General features: G+C 40.5%; 1 protein-coding gene across 1 annotated transcript in view; it reads left to right on the forward strand.

Annotated features, from left to right (window-relative positions):
- Positions 1–830: 830 nt before the first annotated feature.
- The window catches only part of SNTG2 (syntrophin gamma 2), a gene marked incomplete at its 3' end in the record, with an annotated part of 217,993 nt that continues 198,607 nt past the window's right edge, over positions 831–20,216 (forward strand). Inside the window, exon 1 of the mRNA XM_083857755.1 lies at positions 831–1,067. Within this exon, the coding sequence (XP_083713881.1) occupies positions 996–1,067 (72 nt within the window). The 5' untranslated portion in view covers positions 831–995. The remainder of the gene's footprint in view (positions 1,068–20,216) is intronic.

The following is a 20,216-nucleotide window of genomic DNA, read 5'->3' on the forward strand; positions in this document are numbered from 1 at the left end:
GCCTTAGGATCGGCTTCAATATCGCTATCACCAGACTGCAAGAAGCTCCCAAAACTGATAGTCTGAACCACAGCCCAGGGTCAGGAGCTGGAAGGAAGCTAAAGGTGCACGGAAGAGCAAAATCTCATGACAATGTTTAGGACTGGGGACTTTTCCTGGCAAAGTGATACAGAATGCCGAGGGTTCCAAGCATATTCGAGGGTTAAACTACTCTTGGTTTTGATTCAGAGATGAGCGAGCGAGGGCCAATGTGAGGCTGTCGCTTGTGACCCGCTGCGGGCGCGGACAGGGCGAGGGGGGCTGCGCTCGGAGCGGCAGCACAGCCCCTCCCCATCGGCCCCTGCCCCGGGAGCAGCCCCCCCCTGCCCCGGCGGAGCGGAGCGGGCGGGCCGAGCGGAGCGGAGCCGTGCGGGGCCGGGGAGGAGCGCGGCGGCGCTCCAGGAGCACCCACAGCCCGGCCGTCGGGATGCGGCCGCGGAGGGGAGGGGAGCGGCAGCGGCGGCACCTTCCCCCGGCGAAGAGCCAAGTTAAATAGCCAGCGCCTCGCCGCCGCCTTCCTCTCCCCTCCCGGCCCCGAGCCCTCGGCGAACGCGCTCCCGTCCCACCCCGGGCCGCGGGCACCGAAGGGCAGCGAGGGGCAGCGCGGAGCCCCAGCCCGCCCGCGGATCCTCAGCCCAGCCCGCGGAGCCCCAGCCCGCCCGCGGAGCCCCAGCCTGCCCACGGAGCCCCAGCGGAGCCCCAGCCCGCCCGCGGATCCTCAGCCCGGCCCACGGAGCCCCAGCCCGCCCGCGGAGCCCCAGCGGAGCCCCAGCCCAGCCCGAGGAGCCCCTGCCCGGCCCGAGGAGCCCCAGCCTGCCCGAGGAGCCTCAGCCTGCCCGGAGGAGCCGGGACGGCGGCGCTGCCGGGAGGGGCGGGCGCTTGGGAGTCGGTGCCGGGGGCGCCGCGTCCCGCCGAGCCGCCCGTCTGAGAGGACTACGGCAGCTGCATGGGAGGAGATGAGCGTGGCGGGGAAGCAGCCTTCTCCAGCACCGCTCGAGCGGCCCGGCAGCCTCCTCGTCCCCACCTGGGCAAGTACCGCTCCCCCGAGCCCGTCCCGGTGCCGGCTCCCGCGGCGGGGCGGGGGTGGGGAGGGTCCCGCCGGCGGCGCTGCCCGAGGGAGGGAGAGAGGGAGGGAGAGAGGGAGGGAGGCGCCTCCGTGCGGGGCCACCAGCGGAGCGGAGCGGAGCGGAGCGCGGGGTGCGGGCCGGGGCTGCCGGCGGGGCTGGGGCTGGGGCTGCGCACGGACGGGACGGGACGGGGCGGCCGCGGCTCCCCGGGCGGGACGGTCCCTGCCCCGCCTGTCCCCGGCCGGGCGGCACCGGGCGGGACCTGCCCCGGTTGATCCGGGTCGCCGTGAACAGGCTGCAGCCTCAGGGTCGAGTTTCCCGGGGACCGCGTGGAATTACTCAGTTTGAAACCCGGCTGCAAGCCTGCGATGATTAATAAAAAAAAAAAAAAAAAAAAAAAAAAAAAAAAGAAAAAAAAAAAAATCAGCTACTTGGCTGTGTTTAGCACCTCATGCACTTTTAGGAGAAGCCCGTGAGGGAGTTAGAAAATAACTTGCTACTTGGCGGCAGCGTATTTGGCAGATCATTCATGAACGATGCCCTCTGACGGCAGTTCTCCGCTGTCCTGGTTTAGATACAGTGTAGCAGGTCTGCCCTGCGGACCTTTTAAAATCATCACAGACTCTGTGGTTTAACACGCCGCTCTTTTTGGCGTGTAAAGTTGTTTTGTTGAAGCGTCATCGCTTTCGATCATTTTCGATCACCAGCTAAAAAATTATTTATTGTATTTATATAAAATACGTACCGGTATTAAAATAAACCATTATTTTATTTTTTTTTTTTTTTTTTTGTCCCTGTCCTTCGAGCTGTTTCAGTGACCACAGCCTTGCAATTTTTAAAAGAAAAACTGTGTTTATCTTCCTGATGTTTTATCCAGAGAGTTGTTTAGAAGGTTCCTCAGCTGCATGAAAGCTGACTTAGAGACACATTCTCCCATACAGTGAATTTGTAACTGCTTCAAGCTTCTGTAATCATAAAAATAAAAGTAATATTTGGAAATTCAAGTGTAGAAGAAAACGGTAAAGGATACCTGACATCATAAGCATGTGTGACAGCTGCACATAAATATGTGAAAACAAACTGTTGTCTTGTCTGAGAAGCTTTCACAGCCTATATTTGCATCTGTCTTTCGACTGTGTGTGAGGAGATGCATAAATTTAACCTTTGGGCTTTTAGAATTTCTTTAATTCAAAAAGAAATAACAGAATTAAGCCTGCTGTGGAATCCTCTGTTTTAAAGTTGTTTCACGGTTTTGAATTTGTAAGACCAGTTCAGGAACTGCAAAAATAATCTGTGCAGCAATTATCTAAAATATTAACAGCTGAGTAGGCTGTATGACAGTTCAGGATATTTCAGCATTAAAGGTGAGGGATAATCGCTGTCATTAGGTGACATTTATGACTGATATTCTTGTAGTTGTGTCAAATGTGTATGTTTAAGACCAATAGGTCATGTAATTTCTGCTGTTACTCATGGGACTTCTGCCTGGGACCAAACCAGACACTTTATGAATGGTGAACTGAGCTTTTGGACAAGAGCAATAGGAACTGAAGGCATGTGACTACACAATTTACCTTGACCCTACATGAGAAATACTGCTATGAATCTAAGGCTTTGGCAAGCTGTCTGTTTCCAACAGACAAATTTAGCCTCACTTTCCTGGCTATTTCAAATAAAGGTATGATTGAAAGAAGGAATGAATATATAGTCTTAGTAAAAAAGCCATTTAGACTCAAGTTCAGCAGGGACATGTTATGGCAGGTATTTATTTAGGTGAGTTCATAATTGCTTGGCTCCCCAAATATGCCATATACTAAACTTCTGAAGAAAATTATGCTCAAAATGTGTTGAAAAATAAGAACTTGATTTATAATTCAGAGTGTGACAAGTGCTTGACTTGCATCTTCTTGAGTAATTTAACAGTATTGGAATCTAGATCTGTTTATCTTATTAAAAGAAAAATGTGTTTTTTAATACCTATGTATTGACTGTGTGCACATTTTTCTCAGAAATATGATATAGTAACAGTAGTTAGTATTTACTAAATATTGCTTGCTCAGTCAAATTAATTGTTTGGCATTCTGGTAGTTAGACAATATTAATACTAAAAGATAGATAGGTTGTATTTGTGGTTTTTTTTTTTTTTTTTTTTTTTTTTTTTTTTTTTTTTCTCTTCAGAAGGATAACAGTTAAATACTACTCCCTGGAAAATAACTCAGCATACTTTTAAATTAAAGACAATGCTAGATTTGAAATACAACACTATTTTTTTTTGCATGCATGTATTCTTAACATTAATTCTCTTTTAAGAATGCTTCCCACAGTGCATCTCTAACTTCTTGAAGTGCAGTTGTTTATGTTCAGTTCTGTAGAACTGAAGTCTCAGTCAGACCTTGTCTCTAATGTTTTGCCAATCTCAGTGTAATTCCTGACACCTGTTTCATTCAGTATCAGACATGGATTCTTATTCATCTGATTTCAAAAGCCAGTATATGTTTCCTCTATCTGTAGTGAACTTTATACTCTAATTTCTCATACAGTCCTTTCCCCCTTTTGCCCTTGGATATACTCAAGGGGTCATGTCTCTTAGTAATTGTTACTATGTTAGAATTCTTGTGCCATGTTCTTACATGGATTTTATGGTCTCATTGATCTAGTATGCCTTAGTTACTGTGGTTTTCACTGTGTTGCTAGAAGCTTGGAAGGCAATGATAATGTAACAGGCACTTGTATTGTTCATACACCACTATTTTAAAGGAAGTCATAAATGTACAGTTCATTGCTATGTATAAATAAACCTTTTTTGTGGTTTTTTTTCTTTTTTTTTTATAGGAACCCTTCTCTTAAATTCATGCATATTATATGTAGTAGATCCAGTTTTCTGTTAACTTCCATACACAACCAGAAAAAGAGCAATACGTAGATGGTTTCTTTTTGCAGCAGAAACCCAAAGAAAAAAAAAATCAGTAACATGAAGCTTCTTTGGATAGCACTCTTCTCTGCAGTTACCCAAACTGTGTACTCAATAGGAAGGGCAAGTGCAGCACAGGAAGGTCGTCTGTTCCTTTCCACCGCTCAGTTTTCACAGTATCTCTGTGATTTAGGCACTTGCTTAGAGATGCTGGTATAAATATCTACCTTTTTTTTGAAAGAGGTCCTGGGGCATTGATGTTTCCTCAGCATTTGGCACCCACCAATACTGAAGCTTCCGGAAAGTGAACACTAGGTGTCATGTTACCACAAGCATCGGTGTCATATCTTCTCCCTGTCTTTTCAGGGTCAGCAGTTAATTTGATATTTTTGTAAAACAGATGACCACCATTATATTCCACATCAGTATTTTAGTAAGTTTGGAATCCAGTCAGTCGTACTGTATGTGACTGTCAGAAGCTTCAGTTTTCCTGTGATTTTTATGAGAAGTCAGTACTGAGGTGGCATGGATTTCAAGATTATTTCCAAGATCACAGACGCATAATACAAATCAATAGGATATAATTACTAATTGAAGCTTTTTCTCCCAGGTACTTTTTTCTATTAAAATTCCTTGCCTGATTTCAGAAACTTTTTCTGTAAAGTGAAGTGAATTTTTCTTCTGATTTGGGATGGCAAACACAAGAAAACAGATGGTGGAGCTTCATGACAGGAAGAAGGTGTCCAAGTACTCTGTTGTGTGAAGCCTAGTAATTACTTTCTAGTGTAAATTTTCTTGTCTTCCCACTTATTTGAGATGTTTTTTCCCCCTAAAAAAATTTATGAAATGAATAGTTTCAAGATCTTATTGAAGAACTTTACCAAACAGTTACTAAAGATCAGAGTGATCAAATGTTTATTTTTCTTCACTTGGCTTCCTTGCTTTCACAAACCAAACCTGAATATGGCATATCTCCATGAAAACACTTACCAAAGTGATAAAAAAACCCCCAAACATATTCAAGCTTATGGCTTTAACATCTTAATGGAAATAAGACTTGTGCCTCTGCTGCTCAGAAAAAGAAGAGCATTGATATTCCTTTTACACCTCAGATCTGTGTTTTATATTGTAAGCAGGCTTTTTTTTTTTTCTGATGTTTTAAACATTTTTTGAGATGACTATAAATAGAATCATTTTCACTTGAGAGTTCAGAGACTGCTTAGAATAGAAATGGTAGTAGAGCTCAGCAGAAAGGAATGGAGCACAGCCATGTTCCTACAAAACTGACACCTAATATTGCTTGTCAGTGGCATCACAATAATAGAGGCAGCAAACAAAAATCAGATTAATTCAGGTTGAAAGGGACCTTGGGAGGTCGACAAGTGTTACCTTCCCCTGAAAGCAGTGACCAGGTGGAATTCAGATTGAGTTGCTCAGGTCTTTTCCCAGTGCATCTTCAAAACCTTCAAGGATGGAGACTGCTCAACCTCTCTGTGCAAGCTGCTCCCTGCTGGGTTGTTTTCCTGGTGAATTGGGAGTATGCTGTTAGCTCCTCCCTCGAAGCCTCTACTTCCTTAGGTTCCTTAGCTTACTCAGCCATTTCTCACAGGGGAAATGCTTCAGCCCCTGGCCCATTCTAGTGGGTTTTGATGGGACTTGCTCATTTGTCAGAGTGTTTCTTGTGTTGCAGGGCCCAAACCTGGGTGCAGTGTACTGAGTAGCAAGTAAAGGGGAATGATTACATGGATTGCTCTCTGTTGTGGCTAATGCTGTCAGCCTTTGTGGCTGGCATCATGCACTGGTGACTCCTAACCATCAGGACAGAAGGACCCCTAGTTCTTTTCATATACTCTTCCTCACACATAAGCACCCACCCCCCTCTCCCCTGCCATGTCTAAGGGAGAAATCTGAAGTTTTTAAAATCAGATGACCAGTTTAACTGCCTCTTGTCCTCCTTTAGTTGAGAGTGACTGCAGAACTCCAGGGGACTTTAGGAGATAATTGCACTTGCTTTTTGGTGTGCTCCTTGACATTTTTTGGGATTTTTTTCACCACCAAAAGCAAGAAAAGGCTCATGCTGGCTTTTACCTGAAGTTACGATTAATTTACTATAAGAACTGCATGTTAAACTTGTTGGAACAATTTAGTGGACTTACTCATCCTTCACGTTACAGATGAAGCTGACAGTTAAAGCCAACTGAGTCCCACAATTGTGTTTCACTACAGACATTCTTTGTCAGTAATACTCTTACAGCAGTTATGATCTAAATTTTATTGGTCTGGGTTTTTTTAAAAAGGGAAGCTGATTCTACTGTTTTAAGCTCTTCTGTACCTGCTTTGTCTGAACTTTCTGTCTGAAGAACAGCGTGACTCCAGTGAGAGCTGTCATGCTGGAACCCTTCTGCCACTCTTTATTTATGTATATCAACAGGCAGATTTCTGTAATGAGATTTACAAACTCTCTAAAGGATATAACCTTGAAGAGCTGGAACCCTTTAGCACAATCTAATCAATATCATCTCATTTATCATCTCCTTGTGAAGTTCAGATTGTTATAGGGACAAAATACATTTCTAGTATTTAGAGAAGTTGTGGGCAGAAAAATCAATGCAAAACATCAGGGGTTTTTGTACTGTATTTTAAAGAGGCATTGTACATGCTTGTGCTGTATGATACTCTAAAATCATTACCTTTATAATGCTTCCCTTCACCATGCCAAACTTGCATGACTCTTTCATGCCTGTTGTTTTGTGATTTTTTACCTTTGCAGAGCTTATCTGAGAACTTTAAGTCACCAGATGATTAAAAGCTGAGGAGAAACCTTTTCCCTAAACAGGCAAGTTCTGTGTAATGCCATCTGCTGTGCAAAGTGCATCTGGAGTAGCTTTTTTTCATGGGTGCTTAACATCCACACTGTAAACACAGTGACTTCCCAGAGTCTGAGTGGATGAATTCCATAGCACTTCCTTGACTGAAATCAGCAGTTACAGCAAAATGTAGCAGACAGGCGTAATTGATTTGTTGAGGACCACAGAAGCAGTGTTACCCTCCAGTTGGAATCAAAACCTTTTGGTGTTAAATCTGTATCATCAGCTCTTGATGATTTTTCCTTGCCACAAAACAATAGTTCGTTGGGTTTTGATGAGAATTCTCGTTTATGCCCAGATTTTGCAGGAGGCCTGACTACAATGGAATGAGTTGAAAGGGGGCTCAGAGTAGCTCAGCTTCTGTTTTTTGATGGTCTGTTCTCACACAGCCAGTAAAAACCAGTGTGTTGGCTGCATTGTGCATGCTGGTGGGCAGCATTTACACAGTGATACAACACTGGTTCTTACTAACTGATGTAAATATCCATCTGTACACCAGAGAAAATGTAAATAGTGACATGGTAAGTTTTAGGATACACTGTGAAGTGAGTGAGCATTATTGTTCCTACTTTTACCAGTGCAAAAACTGAAGGAAAGAGATTTCAGTTAAGGTTTTTAGTTGGTTTTGAGGTTTTCTTTGTAAATTTAGATTGAGGAAATTATCATTCAATACCTTACATTTTGTGAATACCTGACAAACTTTACCCATTTATTATGTAGAGAATGTTTTTCAAAGTTTTCTTTTGCATCTCAATTTTTTTTCCCCCTCACTATATCGTGCACTATCCTGTCCCATCCAGTAATGGATATAGACTTTGGAGAAATCTCATTCTTCTAACTTACAGGCTGCTGCCTCTTGTCTAACTAAGGACTAGTATGTTTAGGATTACCATGAACATGGATACATTATGTAGCTTATATAATGCTAATATGTGAAAATAGAGAAGAACAAAAATACACATTCGAAACAGTGCTAAATGAAATGGGAGATAGTAAGGAATGTTATTTTGTTTCCTCTATAGAAGCTGTGTTTTTCCTCTAGGTATATGTGCAAATAGTAAGTTTATTGGAGGAAAGTCAGAAGAATTGATCTCATATGGGATAGGATGAGATCATGCATATTTGAGACACATGCATGAGACACATGCATATTTGAAAGCTGTTTGTCACAAGTGTATTGCCATCTTCCTCTCCAGCAAGCCTGTTAAATCAACAGTCAAAGAGATATATTTTTATTTGTTTCACTGGCTGCAGCTAAGACATAGATACTGCAAGGAAATTCATGGGCACATCTTGCTCTACAAATCCTATCTTAACAGTATTAAGTCACATTTTTAGAAAGGCTTTAGGAATTACTCATAGATGTCGTTGTGTTAATAAAATGCTAGTGTCTTCTATACCAGTAAAATACTCACTTCAAGCAGGCATTACAATCTTATTTTATGTCATGTGTCTTTTCCTCTCTTTCTCAATCTTTCCTGCTGTCTTAGGCATTGTAAATGCAGCATTTAGACATTCCTCTGCCACCCTTCATGAGCCCTGATGGAGCAGCAATATAAGGATATGCAGTAATCTGTGTTGTGTGCTCATTTCCAGAATACAGTTGCAGCATAATTAAGCATATGTTGTCAGTTCAGTCTGTCGGTATTGTTTTGTGATACAGCTATTGCTCTTTATAAAATCTCCTCTTTTTCTAGATTTGAAAGGGTAGTTATCCCTTGCATCATCACAGAGTTTTATTCAACTATTTATTGTACTTTTCATTAAGAGATGAATTATTTACTAAGGCATCTGGTGCATCATATGGTGCATATGCTGGGTGTGCTAAACAGAATGCTCTTTTTTTGAATAATAAGGCAAAAAATACACTACATAAAAGGATTAGACTTCCTAGTGTGCTTTGAAGAGTAACTTTACTGTTCTAAAATCTCCAAGCCAGTTTTACAGGATTTTGTGATCATTAAAGGAATCTTTGATTCTAGTGGAACATGTGTGCATATCTGTATGTGTCTGTATTCATAATATCTGAAAAGTAGAAGGGTAAAAAAGACATTATTCTCTGACAGAAACTGTATTATACATGGGCTAGCTATATGATACTTCTTCTACTTCTGTGACTGATAATTGCAGAATAAATTATGGTAGTACCATTTACAATCTGTAGGGCAAGAAATTTTTATTCTTACAATCTGTAGAAATTTTATGTCTTCCAAGGTTATCAAACATTAAACAAAGACCTTCTCAGTCTGCACATAACCTGTAGGCAATAGATAGATTTCAGCCCACTAACTCTATACAAGCCTCCAATTTTTCATATATTTGAGACAAACTTCACACTCATTTTATATTAGAAAATTACTGAAATGTACTATAGATGAAATAATGTCTGACATTAGTTTAAGGCTGATTTACCACTTCATTCCATGGTGTCATTTCCATAGTTTCTAGGGAAAGATGACAGAAATTGTATATGGGCTAGTTTATTCACTGTTTAGAGTTACACATCTTTGCTCCCAATCAAATAAAATTTGATACAAAACTTTCTACTTATAATGTTTCAGAAGATGAAACTTAAATCTTTTCAGTGTATCTTCCATTTACAAATAATTAGTTTCTTAATTGGAATTAGACATTCAGAAGTTTTAACAGCTGTAGGTTTTTTATTAAATGGGGCATTAACCAAATCATGCCATTGTCACAACTCTGTTTAAACAAGCAAAGTTGGGAATGTAGCATGATGTGTTGTTCTCAAAGGACTTTGAAAAGCAACGTGGTCTATTCAGAAAAAAATGCTTAATCCAATAAGAAAGCTGTCTACTTTAAGCATTTTTGGCTTTATAATAGGTGGATACTCCTAAAGGTAGATGGTTTAGGATGATGGCCCAGGAAGAAAGTATGAAGTCTGAGTTGTCAAAATCACAGATTAACTGGGTTGGAAAAGACCTTTGAGATCATGGAGGCTGGGACCTACACCACATTGTCAACTAGATGTTGGCACTGAGTGCCACATCAAGTCTTTTCTTAAACACCTTCAGGGACTGTGAAGGTCTTCATCTTCCTGGGCAGCCCATTCCAATTCCCAGTCACCCCTTCTGTGAAGAAATTCCTAATGTCCAACCTAAACCTTCCCTGGTGGAGTTGAAGACTGTGTCCTCTTTAAAATGCTAACACAACAACCTAGTGGTTCAACTTACACTGAAATAGTTTAGATCTGATTTGCATGCATAATCCCAAGGAGCTCTCTGTTATTTATGACAGAGTCAGATAATATAAATTGTAGCTGGAAGGAATGCTTCCTTCTTCCTACTTTTACTACCTGTAATTGAACCTTTTGAATAGGAAAACAAAAATTAGATTTGTAATTCTTACTGAGGGCAGTCTTGTAGCATTTGGAACCATCTGTGACTAAATCCTCAAGAATATTCCTTTCAAATGTCAGGAAAGAGGAAAAAAAGTGTAATAGTTTACTGACAGTAAGGAAAAAAACCCAAACCGACCACACTTGACAAGCTGACCTGATGCGGGGATTATTTATCATCTCTTCAATTTTTAGTTTATTATGACTAATCATGCTTATGTGCTATTGTGCTTATTTACTCCTCTAATTCTGTACTTCACTAGTTTGTGATCTTTGTTCATAATCTTTGCTGTAGAACCAATAAAAATAAACCAGGCTTTCTCATTAGCTGAACATGTATTCTTGTAGGTCCTGCATTTCAGTTAAGAAAAAAATGAAGAGAGGATTTTTTTTCCCTACAACCAGAAACATTATAGGGTAGTTATAAAAAGAGAATGGATGTGAAAGGGGTGAGTAGGCAGACACATGTTGCCTAGAGCTTGGGGAATACTGGGTTGTTTTTAATGGATTATTTGTATTTTCGTGTAATAGAGGAAGTCCATACTTATGTCTCTGCTGTCTCTGTTTCTTCTTTTCATCTTTTGGCAGTTTGACAGACTTTTATGAATGTCGTTGAGCCTAAATCAGTGTCAATTCGCTGTAGTTTTCATAGCAAAATATACCTAAATGTAGTAAACCTGCTTGAATTGACTCTCTAATTCTCATAATACCAGTGTAATTTTAATCTGACTAGGGTCAACCTAATTCTGTTTTGCAAAACTCTTGCTTCATCAATTTATAGCAAAAAATTAAGACAATCTTTTAAAATTTATAAAATTTTCCCTCTATTAGTCCAATATGTGATTTATTGCCAAGTGTCACAAAGTACAGGGAGTGCTTCATGTATAATTTTAAGCAATTAGTGTTAGTGTTCTCTGCTCTGGGAGAAATATAAAAATGCTTTTTTGTAAGGCAGACTATTCTACCTTAAAAAAAATTATGGCTTAGCCCAGCATATTTAGCAGAACTAAGAAATAAAACTGAAACAAACCCACCAACCTATTTATCATAGTGTATGGCACTGAGATGTGAGATTAACATAATGGTGTTCTACAAATTCCTTTTGGATAGAATTTATAATTGGTAAAAAAGTAGATTGTTTTTCAGAGAATCATTATTTTTCAAGTATTTCTGTGAAACTTTGGCAAATAGAGGCCAGCTGAGAGAGTATTATCAATATAAATTGAGAAAGTCTTGTCCTATGGAGAAGTATCTTTTCCATTTAAATAAAGTAATCAAAACATTCTCCAAAATGAAAGATGAGGGAACATTCTTTAGATCTAAGAATACTATTTCTCTGTAGCTGACTAGTCTGATTATAACCTCTGGTTTTATTTGTGGTGTTGATGTTTCATTAGAAGGGCTTCTGCTCACGGAGAAGTCATTCTCTATCTTAAATTTAATTGGATGGGACTTAAAGGAGCAGTCAAAGCAATATTCTATGTTCTTTATATATAATCTGCAATAAATACTGAAAAGTATTTTCTTGCTTAAATATAATGGAAAATTTTCATCTTGAACATTATTGTACAGAATAAAATATTAGTTATGCTAGTTATAAATTGCACTCTAAACAGTCTTTCATCAGCTTGCTTGATATTTACAGATCAGATATCTTGTGGAACTAATTCATGTTCTTATGTGAAATTGAGGTGCTTTCACTAATGAGTTCTGCAGATACTTTTTATGACTGTTTCAGTTAATTGGAACATAACACATTGCCTTAGTTTTTCAAGATCTAATAGTTTCCAACTTTTCCACTGGTGGTAAAGGATAATCTATGACTCAAAGGTATAGCCCTGCTTTGGGATCTGGAAGTTTTGTTGGATGTTGAGTAACTGCTGTATAAGCAGAATAATATTCCATTTAAATGGTACCCTTCTGTGGGTGGGAATTACTACTGCCTACACTACAGAAGTGCAGTCAGTAAGAGTACACAAGTGTGCCCATGGCAGAATGCCAAGCACTAAAATGCATTTGATCATAACTGTTAAAATGTTAGCATTTTCCTTTGCATAGTTTTGTCCTATGCTAGTTAGCAGTTTTCCAGGTGGTATCCAAAATGTGATTGGTACTGACCATTCCTGTGGGAGGTGTGATTGAGGCCCATGTCTTCAGAGAGGGCAAAAGCATTTCGATTCACTCATACAAGTTGTGCCATCTGACCTTCAGGTCCTCAGCTGCCTGCTGTAGCTGCCTGTTTCTCCTTTTAATAACCTGATGTGCTCAGAAGTCTTTGAGACTTGCTGACCTTTTACTCAGGGAAATTTACCACCAGTGATCTGAGTAAAGAACTTTTTTTTCAAACAAACAAGTATTTAGACCATCTGTGATTTTCAGAATGAAGCATAAAGTGATGGAAAATAATCCATTCCAAATAGTCCATAGGACATGTGCTTAATATTTTATTTTGGATACGGGCATGGCTTTGGAAAGCATCAAAATTAGATCTTGTGTTGGCAAGTAGCACATCTGAATACAGGTATGAATATCTGTGGAATAAGGCAGAGGGACTTAACATTCAGTCATCAAATATCAATAGTTTGATTTCAGCTTTAGCTTGATCTTGTGGACTGTTAGTGATTGGTCCATCTAGGTTTGCCCCTAGAGCTCCGCCAGCTCGTGCTCTGGGACTGTGCCATGATGGAGACCATGGTATGAGAAGTGGGAATGACTGGAGGAGACTTGCTTCAAAAAAATCTGCTTCTAGTGCAAACTAAAATTCTGGTAGAGAAGCATCCAGGCTTTCAGATGGAGCTAAATTGAAAGTTGCTTCTTAGATGCACCTGATTAATTGCAGACTCCAGTGAGGGTTCAGTCTGTATGACCATGCCATAACATGTCCAGATTAAAATTTCTTTTCTCAGTCTTCAGCTATCTGGTGTCCTAGGCCTCTGATTTTTAGGGCAGTCTGAAAAAAAAAAACAAACCACAAACTAACTGCCAGCAATGGGTGAGGATCAAGACACAGTGTCCTTGCAAGAACTCCATGGGACCTGATATAACTGCATACAGGAGTGCTGAGAGCACTGGGTGATGTCCTTGCACGGCCACTTTCAATCATCTTTTAAAGATCATAGGCTTTAGGGGAGATTTTGGATAAACAGAGAAAGGCATACCTTGCCCTAATGTTAACATATAGCTAGATATGAGGAAATACAGGCTGGGCCCTCACAGTATTGTGGAGTTGGGTCCTTTCAGAATGTGACAAGAGATTTCATGAGTGAATAAAAGAGGACGTGATTATGAACAGTCAGTGTGGACTTCACAAGGGTAGGTCATGCCTGACCAACCTGGTTCCCTTTTATAACAAAATGATGGGATTTGTGTACAAGGAGAGAATAGCAGATTTTGTTTCCTGTACTTTAGTATGGCTTTTGAAACTGTCTTCTATAGTATTCTTATAGCAAAGCTACAGGTACATTATGGTCTGGATAGGTGACGTGAGTTAAATATCTGGACTCTGGAGGTAGTGGTTGTAGGTCTACTTGTTGCAGAAGACCCTGCTCTGAGCAGAAGGCTGCACTACACATCTCCAGGGGTCCCTGCAGTGGTTTGTGTCATACCAGGATCTGATGCCTCTGTGGTACTTCAAGAAGTGAAATGTAAGTAAGATAACCTGGATAGAATTACTGAATCAGTATCCAGTACTTTCTTTTCAGATGATGTACTAATTAGTATAATAACATTTAAATTTTGTCGGGGAAAAAAAAAGGTTACATTAAAGCTCTTGTTCCTTTGAAGATGTTGAATATAAAATTAATTAAGGCAGAAGGAGATCTAATACCTGGTCAAAATATAGGAAAGCCACATGGTAAAATGGCCGTGACACTCTGTGTTACTAAGCAACAAGTAGGAATATTATATTTTCTAACAGGAAGATTTAACTTAATGGATATATAGCAGTGGGATGGAGAAAGCATTTTTAGGAGATTTCTGAAAGCTAATGTTATGCTTTTGATTTCTTCTTTCGATAATGCGGCATGTATAATGCCTTTCTGCAATGAGTGGTCTATTAAGAGCTTGAAAATTCCAGCATGCCGTAATGGATTTTATTTTCATATCATAGAATCATAGAATGGTTTGGAAGCCTTGCCAGGAACAGGGCACCCACAACCTCTCTGAGCAAGCTCTCACCACCCTCATAGTGAAGAATTTTTTCTTAATACCTAATCTAAATCTAACCTCTTTCACTCGAAGTCCATTCCCCTTTGTTCAGTCATGCTGTCTTGGTTTGAAAGACAGATGTCTGCCAAGGAAGGCAGGAACCTCCCTTGGAATGGAGAATATGAGCCCCTTCTCTCTGAATTACTATACGTTTGAAATTAAGGGGCTTTCAGGCAGAGATATGGGAAAGGGAATAATAGTTTATTACTATGTGTAACAAGGTCAGCTGCAGGTGCTTTCCCCAGGGTGCAGTTACAGTCACGGCCGGCAGGGGCGCTGTGATGATTCCCCCGCGGCTGCAGGGGGCGCTGTGGTGCGGGTTTCCGCACCGCGCCATCATGGCGGTTGCAGCTGGCAGAAATGGATGGAGCAGGAGCTTTCTTTATAAATCCCCAGGGGCTGCTGATCCCGGTCCTCCCTCTGGATAGCAAAAGGAGCTGTAGCAGGAGCCTCAGAAGCAGCAAGCTGGAACAGCAGGGATGAGGAAAATCCTGGAGTGGTAGACGAGACATGTCAGAGTCTCCACAGCCATAGCAGGAGTTGGTTCCCGCAGGGAGGGATGCGCGGCTACAGCGTAGCAAAAAGCCTTGGATCAGCAGCAGAGGCATGGTGGGGTGGGGCAGCAGCAGCTCAGCTCCCAAACATGGCAGGGAGAGGCTCCCTTGGAAGGGAGAGGGCTTGGGGTCCTGGGGTTTCTCCTGAGGCACCCCAGCAGATGGTGAAAGTCCCTTTTTAGAGAGGTAAGGTGTCCATAAGGCCCCAGTTCAGTGGCTGCTCTCACAAGCCAAGGCTCACCCACGGCAGAAGAAACAGGACAGGGCTGGGCTCCGGCGGCGGCAGCGAATCCCCGCCCAGCAAAGAGCAACTCAGCCACCCTCCTGTGAAGCCAACAGTGAGAAAGGGCTGGGAGCTGTGCCCAGCCCCTTCCCCCAGCCCAAATCTCGTGGTATATTTGCCCTTCCCAGGAGAATGTTCCTCAGCTAGGATGGTCAAGCCGTCTGCACTCCTCCCTCTTCTCTGTGGTTACTTCTGCCTCTCTTAAGTACCAGTCGTTATTATTTCTTAGCAACACAAAGGGAGAAAATTCCCTAAGAGAAAGAAACAAATGGAAAAATCCTAAACCCCAACACATGCTAACCCTTGTCAAAAGGACCCTTTTAGGAGGTAGGTTTAGGGTGAGCTGCTCTAAGGTTTCCCCAGAGTCCACTATGGGGAGCCCAGTGCTCATGTTCATGATTCTGCCCTGGACTCACTTTAGCAGGTCCACAACCTTCGTTGTTGGGCTCCCAAGAGCTGGATGCAGCACTCCAAGTCGGATCTCACCAGCAGACCAGAGGGGCAGAATCTTCTTCCTTGAGCTCCTGGCCATGCTCCTTTGGATGCAGCCCAGGATTGTTTGAATTTCAGGATTTCTGGGCCGCAAGTACACATGGATGGATCACATTGAGCTTCTCTTCAACACTCTCAAGTCTTTTCCTCAGGGCTCCTCTCAATATATTCTTCACCCAGCCTATATTTTTGTTTGGGATTGCCCCAGTCTAGGTGCAGGACTTTGCACTTGGCCTTGTTGAATTTCATGAGGTCTGCATGGCCCCACCTCTCAGGTCTGTCTGGATGACATTGCTTCTATCCACCCTGCTGACTGCACCACACAGCTTGGTGTTGATGATAATGATGGCAAATCACCTATTTAAAGTAGGCAAAATATTAGAGATGTATTACTTGGTCAGACACAACTATATTTCAAATTCAAACTTAGCTTTGCTGTTACAGTTTTTAATTACTTAATATCAGATCTTTTTAAAAAGTAGCTGAAGCTAAATGAATAGTAGCTGATAAAAATGTGTTGTGCTGTTCAGGAATTTTCATTATAATAGAAGTACTCAGATCATGAACCAGCCAAATAGAAATTGGAATCTCAGCCAGGACAGAGAATCAACCAACCTTGTTTGTAACCATGGAGAAAAATTACATGTATTTAAAAAGATTAAATACTAACTAACTAAAACATGCAAAGGTATAAAAAGAAAGAAGTGTACTGAGCAAAACATAAGGGGATATATCGGGAGAAAAACTGAAAAAGTGAAACATAATACTTATTTTCAGTAAAACTTTCTTTTCTTCCACAGCCGTGGTTGTCACCATTTTCTAGATGTAACTGAAATATTTTGCTTGTCTCAAACACTAAAACAGTAAGCAGATCTCTTTTCTGTAGGAAATTCCATGGAGAAATTCAAACAAATCACATCTTCAGTTCTATCACAACTTATATTAACACTGTAGCTTAATTATTTCTTTTTTTGATTTTCACTCCACATGAGTTGTTACACTTTTATGACAGTAACTTTAGATCCAATGGATCTCATTAATAGTAGTGCAATTTCTGTGGGATGCATTAACCTTAGTGAGGGTGCACAAGTTATAAATTAGTATGAACTTTTATGATTAATCTGTCAGAATTGGGTTTGAGTCTTATTTTATCTTGTGCATGAATGTGTATTTTTTTTTTTCTTGCCTGCATTACTTTTTGGTAGTTCTGGAAATTTACAGAGCCAGACTGCTTTGCACTTTAAAAAAATTTCAGAGAATATGCTTTCATGTTCCATGAGACAGAGATTTCATTTGTGATACATATGAAAGCTAAATACCTTAAAGAAATGTATGGGAATGTGTTTTTTTCTGGCTTGTTTAGTCAGAGCAATAGAAGAAAACAACATCAACAACTTCTGAAAAGTTACTTTTTCAAAAACTTCAGATTTTTTCTTGATATTTTTCATAATTTCAAAAAAGAAAAGAAATAATTGTTTTTCTTTTGCAAATAATGATAATTAATGCTTAGTTTGCTTGGAGGTTTTCATTTATTGGGTATGGATTTTACAAAACTCGTTAGTTACATATAACGAAATATGCAGTGAAAAGTTATTTGTGTGATCCTTATATTCCGAGTATCTGCAATATAACCCCCCCCATGCTTTCTGTTTCACGGGACTATTTTAAGTGTTCTGTAAATATAAATGAAGAAGGAAATTGGGAATGGTCTTAACTTTTTTAGGCTAATTCTAATATGTTTTTCTGTATCATGAAGGAAGATAGTGCTGTGTAGCTTTGGGTGGACACACTGGGTAGTATTGATTCTAGTTGTAGGTGTGAGCCATCCAGCCACAGAGCCCAGCTGGCTGTGGACATCAGTGACAGTATGTTTCCATCAGGCTTGATGACCTACTCAGCTGAATGTTGCACCCTCATAAACTGGATTGTAAAACAGGATAAAATACAAATGTTGTTTCTTACAATTTGGCATTTTGTGGGGTTGCAGGGATTTGTTTAAAAGTTTTATTGTAAGTTTAGTATAGTTTTAGTTACCCTAGATGGGCCCCCTGTCTTGGAATTTCTTTCTTATCATAAGTTAATAAAGGTTTCTATGCCGTCTCAGGTCTTTGCCCAGAGACTGTTCCCTATTGGTCCTTTCCCCGTGATGTTCCCTGCTCATCCTTCCCAATGTATTTTTTTCCCCTCTGTCCATCACTGGAGTTCTTATCTCCAAGGTCCAGGAGATCTGGCCAGTGGTTGGCAGATGCCCCAGAGACCCCTCCCCAATTTACCTTTGATTTGTTACTAGTTATGTAACCCAGTTGGCATTTGTTGCTTTGCTTTGTTTTATTGGTTTAGAGCTTGTTTCCACCCCTTGAGTTCATCCTGGACAAAACCCTCCCGCAACCCAGGTGCAGGGTCTCTCTTGAGGCACCAGGCCTGAGGTGAGGGGTTCCCCTGTGTTCTCCAATAAACCTTTGTTCCCCGAGCCTCCGAGAGTCCCCTCTTTCATTTATACCACGGCTGTGACAGCGAAGGTCGAGGTGCTGCAGAGCCAAGAACCCACACATCGGTTCTGTTGAGGTGTATCAGAGCTACTGGGGGTCCAGCCGAACATCGGGCTGACCAAAGAGATATGCACACCAACAGCATTTCTCTAATTTCCCGTAACAGCTAATGATTTTTCTAAACTTGCTGTTTAAAGCAGCATTTTCACTATCTAGTTTAGTGGAGTTTAAATTTACATTTAAAATTTTCCAAACATTTTAGAAACGTTTGGAAAATGAAACAGTTTTGATTTACTCTCCATTCACCCTTTCAGTCAAACCTTTTGCAACCTTGAACTCTTCAGAATGTATCATCCCTTAGCACGTGTGGTTTTGGCTTTGATTCCTAATCTGATACAGAGATGCTAGATATCTGTCAGACATTTTGGCAAGACTCTAGCCAAAACAAGCTATTCCTTGTGTTTATGAACTTAAGATAAATATTTATTTGTGTTAAAAAGCTCTGAACTGAAAACAGATTTTAAATCAGTGGAAGTAGATGATGAATACCAGTATTTATTAAATATCCCTTCTTCTGGGAATTTTTCCTTGCATGCAAGTCTTGAACCTCAGTGGCTCCATACTTAGGATGATTAGATGAAACCCTTTTGTGTCAGGCACCAGAAAATGGAACTTTACATGGATGAGTATGTTGTTCCTGTATTTTAGCATGTTTGTTTTATCAGCATCCAAGAGTACCTATTTACTGATGTCAAACAGCGTCTTCCAAACTGCATTGAAAGCAAATATTGATATTACAGTCTAGAGTCAATATACATTTTGACTCTTGCATTTGAAAATGTATATATGTTCATAGAGTATTCTCTTCTGTGGAAGACTTTCAGACATATGTATTATAGGAAGTCAAAACAAACTTTGTTTTCTTCAGTTTGTTTTACCTAATAAGTTTCTTTTGGTCAATTAATGTTGTGCAGACAATGTTACAACTCTTTCCTATTTCGGCTATTGCATAGACCTACTTCTGCAATGTAATTTCTAGTAATTGGATTATTGAATGACTATAATAGTTACCAAGAGTTGAAGTAATAGATATAGGCAGAGCAATTTCATGCTTTTCAGATGAGATTATATTACATTTAGGATAAGCCACAAATGACTTGATGACTTCACCAATTTTAATTAACTTTAATATCTAAGAAGAAAAAAAGAACCTTGCTTAATTGTCAATCATTTTAACTTTGGTTGCTATTTCACAGCTAGCATTTTTCCATGCTCAGGATTCTATCTTTTAATTTTTTTTACGTATTTCCTTTTCATGGTCTTTACAAAATGTTTTTCTGGGCTGTCCTTGAAAGTGAAATGCATGACCTTCTGGACCAAGATCAATTCTTTGTCAGCCTGGCAATGACTTTTCTGTTTGGAAGGGGACTTGTGCTAAAGCTTCAGTGCATGTGTTTTGGTGTTTGTCTGTGAAAGCCATTTAATATGTTGCTTGAGACATCTGTAAGAAAATTTAGAGTGTTTAGGTTAAATATCATATTCCGTCTCCTAAGCTGTGGAAACCTGTTCAAAGACAGTGCTTGCAAATAAGGCAGTGTGGTGTTTGTCACTGCTGTAGTGCTTTTTACTGTCCTTGCTAATTTCATTCCCTCTAAGTTAACGTATGCATGCTACTGAACTTAATGTTTTCACAGTTCTCATTTTGGACTTCTGTGTTATTTACTTAAGTCACTAAAACTGGCAGAAAGCCTCTTCCCAGTGTGGCAGATTCTGCAGAGATGCTCGTTTTAGGCATGGAGCGTCTCTGTACAGTAATAGCTGTACCGTGCTGACAGAGGTTACCCTGCCTCTACTGAAATGGTTTAATTTTCACAATTAGCTGGCCATTGTAAATAAAATTTGCTTTAAAGCTGAGAAACAAACCAAAATGTAAAGTCTAAATTACCGCGT

The sequence above is a fragment of the Zosterops lateralis genome (assembly GCF_965231275.1).
Source record: "Zosterops lateralis genome assembly, chromosome: 3".
Lineage (NCBI taxonomy): Eukaryota > Metazoa > Chordata > Aves > Passeriformes > Zosteropidae > Zosterops > Zosterops lateralis.